Source organism: Xenopus laevis, chromosome 5L (genome assembly GCF_017654675.1).
Source record: "Xenopus laevis strain J_2021 chromosome 5L, Xenopus_laevis_v10.1, whole genome shotgun sequence".
Taxonomy (NCBI): domain Eukaryota; kingdom Metazoa; phylum Chordata; class Amphibia; order Anura; family Pipidae; genus Xenopus; species Xenopus laevis.
In genome coordinates, this window is record NC_054379.1 from 16,972,425 (window position 1) to 16,991,678 (window position 19,254).

At 40.6% G+C, this 19,254-nt stretch overlaps 1 protein-coding gene across 1 annotated transcript in view; it reads right to left on the reverse strand.

Annotated features, from left to right (window-relative positions):
- The window catches only part of capn8.2.L (calpain 8 gene 2 L homeolog), a 29,139-nt gene extending 14,820 nt beyond the window's left edge, over positions 1 to 14,319 (reverse strand). Inside the window, exons 1-10 of the mRNA XM_018262643.2 lie at positions 13,883 to 14,319; positions 11,687 to 11,759; positions 6,574 to 6,692; positions 4,322 to 4,455; positions 3,508 to 3,676; positions 2,593 to 2,676; positions 2,405 to 2,490; positions 1,610 to 1,684; positions 917 to 1,077; positions 94 to 269 (exon numbers count right to left, since the gene is read on the reverse strand). Coding sequence (XP_018118132.1) covers positions 94 to 269; positions 917 to 1,077; positions 1,610 to 1,684; positions 2,405 to 2,490; positions 2,593 to 2,676; positions 3,508 to 3,676; positions 4,322 to 4,455; positions 6,574 to 6,692; positions 11,687 to 11,759; positions 13,883 to 14,119 — 1,314 coding nt within the window. The 5' untranslated portion in view covers positions 14,120 to 14,319. The remainder of the gene's footprint in view (positions 1 to 93; positions 270 to 916; positions 1,078 to 1,609; positions 1,685 to 2,404; positions 2,491 to 2,592; positions 2,677 to 3,507; positions 3,677 to 4,321; positions 4,456 to 6,573; positions 6,693 to 11,686; positions 11,760 to 13,882) is intronic.
- Positions 14,320 to 19,254: the final 4,935 nt, after the last annotated feature.

Below are 19,254 nucleotides of genomic sequence, written 5' to 3' on the forward strand. Positions count from 1 at the left end.
AGGCGGTTTGTCACTGGGCATCTAATCTCCCCCAGTAGCCTTGTCTGTCACCACCCTTAAAGAAGACCAGTGAGAATAAAGATAAACAAATACCTTAAAGATTGAAAAACCAATGCTGAGCAAGTCCTCTCCCATCTTTCTGTTTCTTCTGCGGTTCTTCTGCATCAATCCCACGATGACTGTACAGCACGGCTCGTTGTTTGTCCCCTTCCAGTCATTATCAGGCTTATCCAGTTTAATGCGAAATTGTGGGTTTGTCCAAAATGTGTCTGTGTGGGTAGAGTTTCAGAAAGTACAGTTAGGCTAAGGCCACACTAGGCGATAGCGCCGCGATTTGACTCGCGGCGACTTTTCGCCGCGACTTTTAAGCCGCAATCGCTGGGGAAACTTTTGCGCTGGCGTCTATGGGGAATCGCGAAAAATCGCCAGCGTAAAAACACACGCGGCGATCTTTTCTCTACTGTCGCTCGAAATTGCCTCGCTAGGCGATTTCGAGCGACAATAGAAAAAAGATCGCCGCGTGTGTTTTTACGCTGGCGATTTTTCGCGATTCCCCATAGACGCCAGCGCAAAAGTTTCCCCAGCGATTGCGGCTTAAAAGTCGCGGCGAAAAGTCGCCGCGAGTCAAATCGCGGCGCTATCGCCTAGTGTGGCCTTAGCCTTAAGTGACTAGACTTCTAGCTATTGTGCACAGTTCCCCAATGCTTCATCTTAACCCAAAATGACAGTTGTACCTCGGTAGTTGATTCACCTCTGTATTTTTTAGCATATATCTACTTGGGTTATTCCGACCAGGCTACATGCCTGATGGAGGTGGGGAAGCATTGCAGGCACTTGCCCAATGAGACCAGCAATGCCCAGTCTCAGATTTTATGTCTTCTTGATGGAGCTTAAGAAAGACTTTCTGCTTCTTTACCTGGGTATTTTTGGCATCCACCAGCAGTAGACCCCCGTATCCAGCTGCCGTTGTATAGTGTTATGTTCCATTTATGCTGTTCGGTGCTGGTATGTGTGTCAGGAGTCAGGTTACAGATTTCCAGACGGGAATACTCTCTGAGAAAGTCTGAAAATGCCATCCTGCACACAAAGATAGAGGATAGGTGAGGCAGCAACCTTACATCTGAAGGAGGTGTGCTCAATAATCATTCAAGACCCCCCTAAGCTTTAGGAATAAAACATTTTATCATGAAACTGCATATCAATCAGAGCCCCACTGATTCTCCTATACCTCACGGGCCCCATAGCAGTTGCAGAACCTTCTTCATCTATAATTACACTTGATTTTAGCAAACTAAAAATGTATGGGGGGTTACCTCAAAAAATCAGTACCTATGCCTTTATTGTGTTTGATTGATTTGTCATCACATCCAACTCTGCCCCTTGTATTACATGTGGAAACAGACTGATTTAGTTGCATTTATTGCATTTCCAAAATATTTTACTCTCTAGCAGAACTGAAAATTCGTACAATGCTATCATATATGAGATGAGAGCCCTACCACAAATAGCCTAAGGTCGGCAAATGTTGCATTCACTGCCTCAATTAGAAGCCTTCCTAATGCAACCAACAATTAATTGTATGTTATCAGAGGTTATTGTTTGTACTTACCAAAATTCTCCATCATCAGACTGTTTCAACAAAGCAGCTTTTACTTTTGGATGGACATAATCCCACTCTGGTGCACTGTAAGGAAAGTCAAGGCATGGAAGCAATTAATACAACTAAAACTAAAAATGAAATGTGATTGAAACAGAAACACCCAACATGTTACTTGAGAGTAATATTATCATCATCAATAAACCTGCTTGGCAACCAGATCACTAATGTAGAGCATTTTGATTGTGGTGTGACCATAGTGTTAGAGTTAGTTGTTAATGACTGACCACCAGTGGTACATGCGATCATCAGCCAACTAGAAACAGGATAGGATCTTACATCTACGCGATGGAAGGAGCAAAAAAAAAAACTCTCTGTGTGTCTTTGAAGTTTAACTCGTGTTTGGTAGATTCTTTTTTCCAGTTCAGAGTTCCAGTTATGTATTTGATATCGATAGATAAAGCCTCAATGTTTTGGATTCAATATGTCTACATAGAGATTTGTGGATGAGACAGGATCTGTCCATGTTGCTTCATTAAGTTTTGTTAAGGTTGAATAACCACATAAAGTGCAGTTTATCATTTTATATGATGGGTAAATATAGTTTATTAGAGGAGGAAACTGATTATTGGGATGCATCCAACAATCAGTAGCAAAAAGAGGCTTGCAGGGTGATGGTTAAAGGTCCTGAATAGATTTATAAATACAGTATTTATGTTTTCCAAACAAGAGTGCAAGAATACATTGGACACAAACATTCTCCATAGGTACTTTAAGAAATCAACCTTCATAATTTGCCAGACTCACTCATCACTCCAAGGTCCAGTCCATTCCACTTTTCCCCAAGGATTTCTGACTCGTATCAGCTCCTCCTGGAGACCTCGGTATAACACCTGTGAGCCAATAACAATACTTATTGTTCAGCAGTCAAACCAATAAGAGCAAACCATATGTCTTCCCATTGTGAGGAAAGCGTTGCAGTCAATTGTGTTTACCTCCTCAGCTCCAGTCACTGAATAGGCGTGCCCTTTAACCAGCATTTTGTTTGTTTTGGCTTCAACGTCATTGGAACTTGAAATCTATGTGAACAATAGAAAAAAAATGTATATTTAACAAAAACAGGAAAATTCATGGAAAGGTAGCAATGAGCCAACAGGGAATCATCTGCAAATGCCACCTGCAAAATACCCAGATCTTCTACTTTAAAGGGGAAGGAAACCTAGTTGGCGCAAAAACCCTCCCCCCCTCCCGTGTGTTGCCCACCCTCCCTCCTCCCCCCTGGCCTACCCGTCCCACTGGGCAAATGCCCCTAACTTGTTACTTACCCTTCTGCGCAGGTCCAGTCCAGGGAGTTCACAGACGACATCTTCTTCCACGCCATCTTCTTCCTGCTTTGACCGGCGCATGCGCAGTAGGAGCATTTCGCCAGTATGATCTTGCGCATGCGCAGGAGGGTAAGTAACAAGTTAGGGGCATTTGCCCAGCGGGACGGGTAGGCCAGGGGGGAGGAGGGAGGGTGGGCAACACACGGGAGGGGGGGAGGGTTTTTTGCGCCAACTAGGTGTCCTTCCCCTTTAAGGGCATGATGTCAAATCACATGTGACTGGTCGCAGGATAATCCCAGAGAATTATGAATCACATGCAGCACCCATAGAACTGAATTGGGATCTGACCTATAAAAACTGATGACCACCTAGAGGTGAATGCTGAAAGGACATGATGCAAAAATTGCTACAAAGACATAGATGTGCATGAAGCCTAACTGGCAGTTCTCATATGACTATCATTGAGGAAATGTACTTTTTCTAAGTGTTTTCGTATTGCTGTAGTGGGGAGAAAAGTTAATATGAAATATTTCCCTCGCAAACAAAAGGCTTGGGGCTCACTGACCAAAGTTAGGACTAACTCACTTCAATAGAGCATCCAATGAGTGATTCAGCCTTAAGGGCTTTCAGGATGATCTGGAATAAATTAGGTGGAGCCTGGTTCAGTTCATACACCTCAGCGATACCTCCGGTAAAGTCTTCAAATCCTTCTATGGTCACACCGCCAATCAGAGCCTCGTAGGATCCATTTAACCTGTACATCAACATGGGCACAAATAAATATCCAAACAACATGTACAGAAACGATGATCAACTTCAAGTCTACTGTGTAGCTTCGGCCTTATAATGCATAGACAAAATATATGTTCTTTCTTTAACACAGCACATTCTGAGTTATTTTTTGCCACCTTTAGTCACTTCCAGTTTTCTATTCAGCATGAATACACCAATCACCAATCACCCAGTACCAGACGATCCTTCTGCTTTCCACACAGTGTATTAGTTGAGTCTCCAGACTCAACCAAAAAGTAAAGTATATAAATATTCTTCTAAATATGATGCAGCTAATAGGAAATGGAAATTGCACACAGTTCTAAGATGCAGATAGAAACAGACAGACCGATGGATGGAATGATGGAATGATGATGAAATGATGGAACGATGGAATAATAGATCATAGATAGATAGATAGATAGATAGATAGATAGATAGATGATAGATAGATAGATAGATAGATAGATAGATAGATAGAATAGTCAGTGACTAAAGGAATTAGCTAAGGAGGAAAAGACATTTAAGTCCTTATAGCACAAAATATAGTATATCCCTTTCTTTATCTTGTTTGGACTGTAGGTTTACTCTAGTGGGATTCCAGTTGTATCTGGATGGTGGTACTTACTTTGCATAGGCCTTTTCTAGTAGAGCACTCCAGAACTCATCCCCATCTTTTGAGCATACAAACACTAGTTTTCCATCCTTCATAGGCAGCCTGTCATCCACCACCACATCGACCCATTCTCCATACTGCCAGAACTAGAGGATACAGAATACATTTCAAGCCTGAGAAGGACAGTGTCAGATCGCTTACCCCAAAAAAAAGCAAAGAGCTTACTGGAAGTGACTGGGTTGATGTGGGGCAATGTCTAGGAATAATGACCAAGGTGGGTCAGGATTGTGGCAAAAATTGTTCTCCTGGGTGCAGTTGGAGCATAGTATGTTTTGGTTAGCCTAGCATATGATTGTGTAGTTTGAGCATTTTTCTGTGTGTGATCTGCCTCATTTTTGTTGGCAGAATTAATGGATACAGAGGCATCACCAAAAAAGCAAAGCATTTTAAAGTAATTATAATATAATGTACTGTTGCCCTTGCCATTGATAACAGTTATGTGTTTGCTTTAGAAAGATTACTATAGTTCATAAAAACAAGCTGCTGTGTAGCCATGGGGGCACCATTCAAAGCTGAAAAAGGAGAAAAGGCACCGGCCAGTTAGCAGATAACAGATAAGCTCAGGCCCCTGTCGGTGCCGTCCCCTCCACTTCCCCCTGCTGCTGCCCAGCGCTGTCCCCTCCCCTTTCCCCTGCTCGACAAAGTTCCCTTCCTCTTCCTCCTCCCTGTGCGTGTGTGCATGCACGCGCAAGTCTTAATAGTCAGGAACAGCATTGGAGACTGACGTGCGTCTCCAGTATTAGTAGCTAATCCTGATGCGGCTGGGCGGCATGCCGTCCCTCCAATTCTGCCGTCCTAGGCCTTTGTGGCCTTGCCACAAATCCGGGCCTGGATAAGCTCTTTAATAGAATACAATGGAATTCTACAGAGTGCATCTGTTATCAGCTAGGTAACCTGAGCCTTGAATGGCTGCCCCCATGGCTACACAGTGGTTTGTTTATATAAACTATAGTAGTGTTTCTGAAGCAAACACACCAGTTTTAGGGCAGAGACACACGCTGCTATTGCAGGAGATTAGTCGCCCAGCTCGTGAGGCAACTTCGGACGACATCCCGTCAGCATTTTACAGTGTAGCCGACAAGAAGACAGTTTGGGGAGATTAGTTGCCCAAAGAAGAACCGATTTGCCGCTGGGCGACTAATCTCCCGAAATAGCAGCGTGTGCCCTTACCCTTACCAGTGCAGGGCAACAGTACATTATATTTTTATTACTTTAGAACACTTTTATTTTTAGGTGTTACTGTTTACTAACAGTGTACTACAAAGAGTGTCAGTCACCACTAGGGTTGCCACCTTTTCTGGAAAAAAATACTGGCCTTCCTATATTCTTGCCGTTTTTTCCTATTAATAACATTGGCTTCAAGCATCATTTTTTACTGGCCAGGCCGGTAAAATACGGCCAGATGGCAACCCTAGTCACCACTCACCTGCTGATACATTTATTCTACCCAGGGTAATGAGTTTTTAAACTATGTTGTTTTTTAGGAGAAGAAGTAAACGTTGTGTTCTGTCCCTGTGACAAACTGATTTAATTGGTGGGGAGGTGGATTTTTTTCTATCCCTCTGTGATGGGACTTCTTTCTTTCCTACAAACATTTTCCTGTTCATTCTAATTGAGACAGTGTTGCACACCACCTGTGACGTTTTGGGCTCTAGTACTAGAGCTTTGCTTTGTTTGGTTTACATACATTTTGAAGGCCCATTATTTGTTTCCTACAAAACGGGTTTATTTATATTTGTAAAGTAATTATGAGCTCACAACTATTTTTGTGCAACAAAATACATTTTGTGATGACAAATGTTATTTTTGTGGCAATATTAATTTTTTAACCAGGAACAAAACTGGTTCTTGCACACCCTTGCCTTCTTCTTAACTCAAAGATGTCTGGTACACAATGGTAGAGGTTCAGCAACCTCAAATCCAATGTATTGAAAAAATGCAAAGGCACACAGAACTGCTGCAAGCAAGGAACACCTTGCATGTTATTATTATATTAATTTTTGACCATAGAATGTATCTGGTGACACCAAAAATAATCTTGCAACCACACAATATGCCTTTTGTGCTACATGGTACACTGTAAACAATCAGCACCTTGTAGCCCTACCCTAAAATCAACCCTGGTAATATCTGTGCAATATTCCCTTCCATATATATAAAGAAAATGTTCTATTGGCCCTTTAAGGACAGGATCATCCCATTACCCGGAAGTGGAAGATTCCAGCATAGCCCTTCTGGAAACTTTGATTCTCTGGAACCACCTGGGCTACAAGTTCCGGATCCAATGTAAGAGATGAGATGGCAGCGAGGAGCCAACAATCCCCTGCACACAATAGGAAAATAAGGAAAGTCTCAGTGCATGGTTTAATGGTGCTCATGGTAATAGTTTCTTTGTTAAATACAAAGACATTGTGTGCCATTATGTAAGTTGTAGTTGGTTCACTCCAGAGAGAGGAAACAGTAACTACAAATAAAACAGCAAGGCCTCCCCTTGAGAATGCAGCGCAGTTTTTGTGCCCAGTCCATGGGCAGGACATTAATATGCTGGACAGAGTGTAGAGATATGCAACTAAACTATGCAGAAGACTATCAAATTTGGGATTCTATTCTCTTGAAAGTCACATATACATAGCTAAAATTGCAAATAATTCAAGTCACTTCCTACACAGCAGCCTGTTACTATGTCTCACCTGCCTAGCAACTAAACTGCTTCCTCTGTGATATCACTCGTATACCTGATAACTTCTTATGTTGACGTTGACTTTGTTGTCACACAAATTAGTTTTTTATAAAGATGGCTCATTTGTTACACAGGTTAAGGGTATATTTATCAAAGAGTGAAGTTAAAGATCACCACAGCCGGCTAGAGTGAAAGTCCGCCACTCTCCGTTCATTTCTATGGGATTTTAAAAGGCGTATTTATCAAAGGATGAACTTTCACTTTTACCCATTGATAAATACTCTTTTAAAAATCCCATAGAAATGAATGGAGAGTGGCGGAATTTCACTCTAAAGGACTGAGGCGACCTCTAACTTCACTGTTTGATAAATATACCCCTTAGTGCAGGGGTGGCCAACAGGTAGATCAGGATCTACCTGTAGACCTTTAGCTGGTGATCAGTAAAGAAACAGCTTGTCTAAATCACCCTTCTCTTTTATTCATATTTGGATATTTATTGTGTTATGGTTATATAAGAAATAGTTGTTTCTTAAATAAAATAAATAATTACATTTTTAAATATAACAATATAACTTTTCCCATAAATCAATATAATATTTAAGTAATATTTTCCATGGAACAAAATGCTAACAATGCTGTTATGGATGTAGATCATAATGGTTGTTTGCTTGAGTCTGCTGAGATCCCCCAATATAAATGTAGTAATGGGTGCACGTACCATCAGTGGTCCATCCTCCACCATTAGTCCAAAAAGAAGGTTTTCATACAGCACCAGTAGATTAAAATGCCTTTATTAATACATTACATGGCAAACAGCCTGGTCCGCAAGTGACAGACCAGGCTGTTTACCATGTAATGTATTAATAAAGGCATTTTAATCTACCGGTGCTGTACGAAAACCTTCTCTTTGTAGATCATAATGGGACAACAACACTAAGGGGCCGATTCACTAAGCTCGAGTGAAGGATTCGAATGAAAAATACTTCGAATTTCGAAGTATTTTTTGGGTACTTCGACCATCGAATGGGCTACTTCGACCTTCGACTACGACCTTCGACTACGACCTTCGACTTCGATTCGAACGATTCGAACGAAAAATCGTTCGACTATTCGACCATTCGATAGTTGAAGTACTTTCCCTTTAAAAAAAACTTCGAACCCCTACTTCGGCAGATAAAACCTACCGAAGTCAATGTTAGCCTATGGGGAAGGTCCCCATAGGCTTGCTAAACTTTTTTTGATCGAAGGATTTTCCTTCGATCGTTGGATTCAAATCCTTCGAATCGTTCGATTCGAAGGATTTAATCATTCGATCGAACGAAAAATCCTTCGATCGATCGAACGAACGTTTAGCGCTAAATCCTTCGACTTCGATATTCGAAGTCGAAGGATTTCAATTCGAGGGTCGAATTTCGAAGTATTTTTTACTTCGAAATTCGACCCTTAGTGAATCGGCCCCCAAAAGTAGACCTCACATTAGTAAAGTTGGGCCCTTCTGCCTTAGGGTCTATGCCACTGGTGGATTTTTATTTGAAACTACCCACAACAGATAGTTAATTCAATTATATATAGTGAATAAAGTACCCCCTCTTGTAAAGTATAAGGATATTTTAAGTTCCATTACCATATACATATACAGGTCATGGAACTCCGAGGTGACTTCTAATATCCTCATATTTTGCAACAGCGGGTACTTTATTTATTATAATACACAAGTTTCAGTGAGTCGTGGGACTGAAATGACATCACTAAGCTCCGATTATAACCGATGACATCACTAAGCACCGTTTATAGGATATAATTTACAGAAAATTCATGGCTTTTGTGTATTATATCTATATATATATATATATATATATATATATATATATATATATATATATATATATATATAGATATATATAATTAACAGAAAACTCCAGCCTCCTGGCTAACACAAAATCAATAGTGATGGGTGAATTTGCGACGAAAAATTTGCGAAACGGTGCCGGCGTCTCGTTTTTGACGCCGGTGTCCGTTTTTTTTTACGCTGGCCACATTTCGCGGTTGTTTTTGCAAATTTATTCGCCGACGGCGAATCGCGCAAATTCGCGCCTGCCAAATAAATTCGCCCATCACTAAAAATCAATGCTTTTCTTTCCTTCACTGACACTGAGCATTGCAGCAGTCTGTCTCTCTCACACACACCCGTTGCTCAGTGTCAGGTCTACTAAAATAGGCCTAGGGCATCCTGAAAACCTGTCAGTCAGCCAACAAATTGGAATTTCCGGGGGGAGGGAGTTTATTTTACCTAGGAAAATTATACATCATTTTTTTTTCAGAATAACCTGGGCTTTCTAAATCTGCCTACATGTTTGTGTAATTCCACTTCTGTAACAAGATATAAGGGTCTAACTACAAGAAATGCTATTTTGCATAATATTATTATTAGGTCAAGTAAACTAACAATTGCCTGGGAGACTTTACTTTTCCTTTAGATAAAATATTCACTGAGATTGCTAATATTGACTCATTCATTAGGCCAAAGCAAGTAAAATAATGCAAGTGTGAATTAAAAACCTTTTTTTTAATACGAAAGAGATGTAAATTAACACGTTTATTACAGTACAGCACATCGTAACGTATATATATTTTACCACTGCAAGATGTCATTATCCTTATTGCCATTATGTCTTTGCATTCTTTTCCTTTCGGTATGTTATTGCAAAACGAAATAAAAATTATTATAAAAAAACAAACATTTTACATATAAAATTGTACAAAATACTTTTTTTGTTGTTTTGTTAATGAGGCTTTTACACCTATAGGGTTAGACACAAACTTGTGCCCTGACTATAAGATGCTGATCCCTATTAATATGCTCAACTCCCCAATGGAGCACCTAAAAGAGGTGTAAAATGAAGTTTGGGTGAACCAAAGCAAAGCAATTTATTTTGGAATTGATCTGACACATGGGGAATAGTGATGGGCGAATTTATTCGGCAGGCGTGAATTCGCGGCGAATTTGCTCGATTCACCGCCAGCGAATACATTCACAAAACGCCCAAGAAAATTCGCGGCAAAAATTCGCCGGCTCTGTTTCGCGAATTTTTCAGCATTTCGCAAATTTCGCACGAAATTCGCCAATTTTTCGGCGAAGCGAAGCGGCGCAAATTCGCCCATCACTAATGGGGAAATTATAGTTATACATTTTTTAAAGGTCGGGAGAAAATGTCGTTTAAAATGCAGTTTTTGCACCATTTTTATGTGACAAATTCATAAACGTAAACTGTCTTTGTTACACTAAAATATGAAAAGTGCCGATTGAGTCGGAATTTAGGTGGATTTCTGTTTGTGAATATGGAGAAAGTATTTTACACCAGTTTACCACCAATTTTATTCCAAAAATGGACTCTCTCAACTTTTGTGAATTCCCCCCCCCCAAAATGTTTTTTTCCCTTAACAACACTACTGGTCTGATCTCAGTAAAAATGCCTGAGAATCCGTGGCCCAATGTACATGCCATCAATCACTTTTCTGGGGACCTTTTTGTCACCATACCATAATATATGTATATTTAGTTTTTGTGCTTTAGACATGGTACGGTCGACAGGCTGCGACAAGCAGGAGGGTGTATTGACCACCCCAGGGGCGTAACTACAGAGGAAGCAGACCCTGCGGCTGCAGGGGGGCCCAGGAGGTACAGGGGGCCCCATGAGGCTCTCATTGATGAGCAATTTGAACATATATTGGTAAAACAGGACAAACACTGGATATGTTGGGGGCCCTAAAATGTATTTACTGTGGGGCTCAGCAACATCTAGTTACGCCACTGGACCACCCCTATGCCATAGGCTCATAATATGATGGGGCATATTCTTCATCTGAGTTATTCAGATGGTGCTAAAGCTCATGAACCCAAGTAAGGAGCCTACTCAGCTGCACAATGTACCACTGGTTTAACTAGGAGCTTACTGGAGCAAAGGTAGAGAAATATGTGGGAGATCAGGGATGTTTGCACTTTGATGAGTAAAGTTGTTCAGTTGTGTAATAATGGGATTTTGTCCATCTGTCTAACCATTTTTCATCTACCAATCTGTCTTCTGGCAATCTACAGCACTAGTTGTCAAGCGTTTTTAATCCAAGCTGTTCCAAACGTTGGCCAAGGAACCCACTATATGGGGCAGCAAATATATATTTACACCCAGTCTCACACTAACTGTCTTCAAGCTGGGTTTTCAGGTCTAACTAGAAGAGAAAATGGCCATTCTAGCCAGATATCTATTGGCATGGCTGGAAAATCCTGTCTTGCAAGGACTGTGAGGAGCCATTGGTAGTTATCCTTTCCCAACCGTCTGTCTAATGACAATTACACTAAACAGGTAGGTAATTACAGAGGAAGCAGACCCTGTGGCTGCAGGGGGGCCCGGAGGCTCTAACTCATATACAATGTCATTTATACAATGTCATTAAATATTGGTAAAACAAGTCAATCTCTAGACGTTTTGTGGGCCTGAAAAATAGTCTGATGTGGGACCCATTAATATCTAGCTATGCCACTGATATTGCTGTTTTATGGGTTTCTCATGCTTTTATAAAGGACCCCTAAATGTTCCTGCAGATTCTGCTTTACCTAGAAATCCATTGATTGCACTTACCAAGAATCCCTTGACAGATGTCTTCACGGGTTGCTCCAGCCACAATGAACTGGGGGTTGTTATGGGAAATCTCCTGAGAATAAAGACATTTACCCAATTACAATTACTATATGTTTAATCTATTCATAATACATGCACAATAACATATACGGTAGGTTTTTGAAAGTACAATATCACATTCAGGTTGCAAGTCAGGTTCAGGCACAGTGTTTTCTGCCAGCCCCGTGTGTAGAGATTTTGACATGTTTTCCAGCTGCCTGTCCTTCCCATGTCAGAAGTGACAGATTGATGCCATTCATGTCACTGCCAACACACACAGGTATAAGCTATTATGTGTGAGATTATACAGAAAGCAAAATGTTTCCAATTTATAATAATGGTAATTTGTTTTTCCCAGAGACTATTATCCACTGTTACTATAGGCACCATCTCTCCCTACTATACCTGCTATCCCACAGTCACACTCCCTTCCCAGAGACTATTATCCACTGTTACTATAGGCACCATCTCTCCCTACTATACCTGCTATCCCACAGTCACACTCCCTTCCCAGAGACTATTATCCACTGTTACTATAGGCACCATCTCTCCCTACTATACCTGTTATCCCACAGTCACACTCCCTTCCCAGAGACTATTATCCACTGTTACTATAGGCACCATCTCTCCCTACTATACCTGCTATCCCACAGTCACAGTCCCTTCCCAGAGACTATTATCCACTGTTACTATAGGCACCATCTCTCCCTACTATACCTGTTATCCCACAGTCACACTCCCTTCCCAGAGACTATTATCCACTGTTACTATAGTCACCATCTCTCCCTACTATACCTGCTATCCCACAGTCACACTCCCTTCCCAGAGACTATTATCCACTGTTACTATAGGCACCATCTCTCCCTACTATACCTGCTATCCCACAGTCACACTCCCTTCCCAGAGACTATTATCCACTGTTACTATAGGCACCATCTCTCCCTACTATACCTGCTATCCCACAGTCACACTCCCTTCCCAGAGACTATTATCCACTGTTACTATAGGCACCATCTCTCCCTACTATACCTGCTATCCCACAGTCACACTCCCTTCCCAGAGACTATTATCCACTGTTACTATAGACACCATCTCTCCCTACTATACCTATTATCCCACAGTCACACTCCCTTCCCAGAGACTATTATCCACTGTTACTATAGGCACCATCTCTCCCTACTATACCTGCTATCCCACAGTCACACTCCCTTCCCAGAGACTATTATCCACTGTTACTATAGTCACCATCTCTCCCTACTATACCTGCTATCCCACAGTCACACTCCCTTCCCAGAGACTATTATCCACTGTTACTATAGGCACCATCTCTCCCTACTATACCTGCTATCCCACAGTCACACTCCCTTCCCAGAGACTATTATCCCACTGTTACTATAGTCACCATCTCTCCCTACTATACCTGTTATCCCACAGTCACACTCCCTTCCCAGAGACTATTATCCCACTGTTACTATAGACACCATCTCTCCCTACTATACCTGCTATCCCACAGTCACACTCCCTTCCCAGAGACTATTATCCACTGTTACTATAGGGCACCATCTCTCCCTACTATACCTGCTATCCCACAGTTACACTCCCTTCCCAGAGACTATTATCCACTGTTACTATAGGCACCATCTCTCCCTACTATACCTGCTATCCCACAGTCACACTCCCTTCCCAGAGACTATTATCCACTGTTACTATAGGCACCATCTCTCCCTACTATACCTGCTATCCCACAGTCACACTCCCTTCCCAGAGACTATTATCCCACTGTTACTATAGACACCATCTCTCCCTACTATACCTGCTATACCACAGTCACACTCCCTTCCCAGAGACTATTATCCACTGTTACTATAGGCACCATCTCTCCCTACTATACCTGTTGTCCCACAGTCACACTCCCTTCCCAGAGACTATTATCCATTGTTACTATAGGCACCATTTTGCCAGCGAAAATTCGCGGCAAAAATTCGCCGGTGTCAAAAACGGGCGCCGGCGTCGGAAAAACGCGCGATTTCGCAAATTTTTCGCCGTTTCGCGAATTTCACGCGAAATTTGCGAATTTTCCCGCGAAGCGAAATGGCGCAAATTCGCCCATCACTAAAGGTTATTAATCAAGCAGAATTTGGTGCCATATTTTCTTACCTTGGGTCTCTTCCATACAATTCCATAGGTTTTGGATGAGCCAGGTCCCAGTTCACTATAACCCAGGGAAGATGGGCATGCTGGGAATTCTTCATCACTAAAGAGAGTACCGGTTGCCAAGCATTGTGCCCTTAGCTTCTCAAAGTCTTGATTCAAATATTTTATTGGGTTCCTCTTCGTTCCACCACCATCAGCAGCCGTCCTGTCCTTGGCTATCATGGCAGCACTTCTCGACATGATGTCTCTTTTTGATGTGTCCCAGACTGTGCAGAATCAGATTAGATGCAAAGTCAATGGTTAGAGGTTTAAATAAGGAGCAACATAGAGGCTGGTAGTTCTAAGGGGAGGGGATACAAAACCTGTTTCCACAATCACTCAAATGTAAAGTAGACAATAAACTGTACAAGGGGAGTCACAACTGAGGTCTGACCAGTTTCCTCTTAGAGATTCTAGATGTCACCTGCTGACCACTCCTTCAGACTTAGATGGGGTATAGCTCCAAATGGATAATGAATCTAAGTTTAAAGTTTACATTTATTCTCTATTATCTGTAGTTTCTGAGATTAATGGTTTTAATGGGGGACAAAATGTGTCCAGGTTCAGTAACCTGTCACTAACTAATCAAGGGACCTGACCAATTACTCTCTGCTGATTGGTTGCCATAAATGACTTGGCCTAAATCAAAATTATTACATCGATTGCATTACGGATAATATGATTGCTAATAGCAGGCTTTAGACTAAGCAACTCTGTTGTCGGTGACACTAGGGTAACAAGTATGGGCACTGCTATACTTGTCCACATTAAATGGAATTTCACTTCAGGCCATTGTCTGTTGCTGGCTGTTTTCTGTGTCCATATCAAGTATAAAAGTTGCTCTTCAAGAACATCCAGGGCCAGAAGCCAAGGCAGCAACACAGTAATTGGTGAATTGCACCATCTTTGTGTGTGTACATTACGCTTCTTTAGTAGATGAGCCCTTTGATCTTTAACCACATAGTTGTAAGGTCAAAGGACTCATTTAGTAAAGTAGTGTAATGTACAGGTATAGGATACCTTATCCGGAACCCCGATATCAAGAAAGCTCCAAATTACAGAATGGCTGTCTCCCATAGACTCCATTTTATCCAAATAATCCAAATTTTTAAAAATGATCTCCTTTTTCTCTGTAATAATAAAACAGTAGCTTGTACTTGATCCCAACTAAGATATAATTAATCCTTATTGGAAGGAAACCAGCCTATTGGGTTTATTTGATGTTTAAATTAATTTCTAGTAGACTTAAGGCATGAAGACCCAAATTACAGAAAGATCCGTTATCCGGAAAACCCCAGGTCCCGAGCATTCTGGATAACAGGTCCCATACCTGTACAAAACAAATTGGTGCAATTCACCTATTTAACCGCAATGCATCATTCCTTTACGGAATTTAAAAATAACGGTGCCCAGACCAATTGGTCACAAAATTTAGGGCGATATCAAAGGTGCAAAGATTTGCATGGGGTTCAAGTGGCACAAGTCAAAGTGTTTGTAGGTGCAACGCACAATGGGAGCCCTGGTTAGTTCACATATATAGGACTCCTTTTGCCCCTTGTACATATTTTGTGTTTTGCATAATGCACAAAAAAGACCCAACTAACAAATACTAGTTTAGTAGTGGCACAAGTATCAATGAGGAAATGTAGGCAAAGGTTCAAAATAAATGTCATTTTATACTGGGTCCATTAAACTTAAAATACTGGTATGGGATTTGTTATCAGGAAACCAGTTATCCAGAAAGCTCTGAATTTCGGAAAGGCTGTGTCCGATAAGCTCCATTTTATCCAAATAAAACAGTAATCGATCCCAACTAAGATATAATTAATCCTTATTGGAAGCAAAACCAGCCTATTGGGTTTGTTTAATGTTTACATGATTTTCTAGTACACAAGATGTGAAGATCCAAATTACAGAAACATCTGTTATCTGGAAAACTCCAGGTCCCAAACATTCTGGATAAGAGATCCCATACCTGTACAAAAAAAACATTATCTATGACTTTTCAGCACAGTTGGAAGCAATGTGGCAAAAAGATTAACATTTTCTCCAAAGCAACCAATCCAATTTCTGGTTCAAACAGCCGACCAATAAAGACTGCCTGCAGATTGGTTGCTCTGGGTTGCTAGACAAAACTTTGCATCCAATATTCTGATACTCGTTTATGGGTAATGTCAGACTGGGTGATTTTTAGCATTTTGTTGCCCACCGTTTTCTCACTCTGGAATGGTACAAATTATGAGAAGTACCCCCCATTCAAAGTGAATGGGAATCGTTGCAGTATGACATACTGACATGTATTGCTCAATATGACTTGTACTTCCAGTGATATACACCTTTGACACAACAAACTGAGTATGTTTGTGTTCTATATAAATATATATGTGTGTGTATCAATCCTGTTGATCTGGTTCTGAAGGAACAAGAAATACTAGTGAGAGTAAGAAAAGCCAACACTGATGGGACTTGAACTGTCAGCCCTTGGGCCCTATCTGGCCGGCAATCCATCTATACATCCCCCCCACTGAATTCTGCATGCTTACCTTGTGTAAAGTTTAAAAGGTGAACCTACAACCTTTCCCTATATGCCCTTTTTGCTACTTACTAATAGTGATGGGCGAATTTATTCGCCAGGCGCAAATTTGCGGCGAATTTGCGCGATTCGCGCCCAGCGAATAAATTCGCAAAACGCCCGCGAAAATTCGCGGTAAAAATTCAAAAACGGGACGCCGGCGCCGTTTCGCGAATTTTTCGCCGTTTAGCGAAATTCGCGAATTTTTTCGGCGAAGTGAAACGGCGCAAATTCGCCCATCACTACTTACTAATTTACATGATAATGTAGACCAGTACCAGCGTGATACCGTAGGGTCTACAAAACTGCCAGAGTTCATGTTGAAGATATTTTACAAACAAGTCAGGAATCTTTGTAACACAATATATATTTGAGAGTGGAGTGTTCAGGAGACAGGGGACTTTCCAAATCTATTGTATTTTTGAACATATACAAAATGTTTCAGATGTGTCTCTTAATTTTTTGTATTTTTTAGATTATATTTTATCTAGAAGATATAATTTATTTATTTCTATAGCACTGGCATATTCCTCAGCATTAGTGATGGACGTAACTATCCCAATTTGCTTTGCTGAATAAACGCAAATGCATCAATGGGCGTTTTTTCTTATAGTGACCTTTTTATCCTAATGCAAAGCAATGGGTGTTTTTTATTATGGGACTTTTTTTGTCATAATGCATTAAAGTCAATGGGTGTTTTTTTCGTATGAAGACTCTTTAGTCCAAATGCATTAAAGTCAATGGGCTTATGGGCATTTTTTCTTGTCTAATTTTTCCGTGTCAACATTTTTGAAAAATTCGCACATGGCAAATGCGGAATTACGCCGCAAATCCATGGCTGCCGAAAAAATTCTCTTATCACTACTCAGCACGTTACAACATTATTTTCCAACAGTCTCTGCCCCAGTGGAGCTTACAATCTAAGATCCCTATGACAGTCACACACACTAGGGTCAGCTTTATCCGGAGCCAATTAAACTGCCTGTATGTGTTTGGAGCATGGGAGGAAATCCAAACAGACATGTATTTAGAGTTCTATATCTTATTACAGAAGTAGAATTACACCATAATATAAATTATACTGCTCCCAGGAAATGCCCCTAAATGCAAATTAAATTGAACTTCTGCCGACAAGACATTCCACTGCTTCACTGCCCACACAGTATTAAGTCATTGCTATTGCTTCAGGTGACAATGCAGTTTCCTTACCTAAAATAACAACCTATAGTAATTTGCTCCTTTCAATATATAAAATGATCTCCCCCATCTATAGTTTTCTCAAAAGTATTTGTATCATCTCCCCTCACAAGCAACTCTTCTCCAGATTAAACAACCCAAATGTTGACACTTTCCTTCTAGTCTAATGGTTCCATTCCATGTGTTTATATGTGTTCCAACATGCTTATTTCAACCGTTTGATTGTAGTTTGTTCTTTCAAGCTACTGTAGTTTACTGAAGGAACTTTGTTGGTACAATCATACAGGGAACATCCTGCATACCTTCTTCTAGAGGGAACATGACCAAGCCATGCTAATGATGTATTGACTAAGTTGACATCTGTAGATAAGGCTTAACTTGTCCTTTAACATTAATACTCCCAGCTAAGATTATAATATCAGGTTGCAGTTTATAACATTTTCAACCTACTTCTTACATTTGCTGTTCTGTTGCACATGGCATTGAAACTCTTAATTGAGACAAACTATACAACGACAATATTTCCAGTAATCTGTTAGTCTTCCCCATAGATTGCCATTCTATATCATTTCCTACATCATTTGTAGTACCCGAGGGTAGAAACCTTTCTACTCTCCTCATTGTTTCACAATGTCTCTTAATTATAGCACTGACTTCCTTAGCTGGAGGGGGGGGGGTGTTGTAAGTTGTTGAAATATCATTTCTTGTTCTTCTTTGGTTTATTGTTTAATACATCTTTCCTGGTCTTTAATAATGAATCACCAAGCACCTTGCTTGTGTAACCTCTTCCTCTATATAGTTAAGTCACAACATTCATTTGCTGATCCAGTAATTCTGGTTCTGCCCATTCGGCCAAAAGCTATATTTTGTATTGACTGAGGACAGTAATTACTCATTGGAATAATGTCATTCTTTGCATCCATTTACACTGAATTCTGTCAATTTTGTACATAGCCTATAGGGCTCAAAAGTTGATGGATGTATAATTACTGTGTATGTAATAATGAAGATTAGGATTAAATACTTTACTGCTTATTATCTATAGAAATATGTCATCAATATAGAGTTGCCATATAGGAAGATCCCTACCCCACCCAGCTGCATATTGGGATGTGTATGGAAAGTAATAATGTTGGCCCCTCTGGGTGTGAGCGGTGTCCCTTTGGTAAACATCTTAAAAATAGAAGAAATTCTATTTTAAACGAGTTTGCTTCTAGCATAAATTCCTGGATATATATATATATTCTTGTGTGTGTGTGTGTGTGTGTGTGTGTGTGTGTGTGTGTGTGTGTGTGTGTGTGTGTGTGTGTGTGTGTGTGTGTGTGTGTGGTAGTAAACACATTTCTTAATAAACAATACAAAAGCCCAGGTGCATCCAGTGAAATTTATAGCCATATAATTATTTTATAATTATTTATTGGTGGTTATCTAGCAATAAGCATTGTATCTTATTTATTAGTACTATGACTGCTCCAATTTTTAAATTGCCAGATAATTACTATATGGCAGCACAGAAACCAGTGCAATTAGCAACAGAATTTAATAATCAGCCCTGTAGCATCAGCTT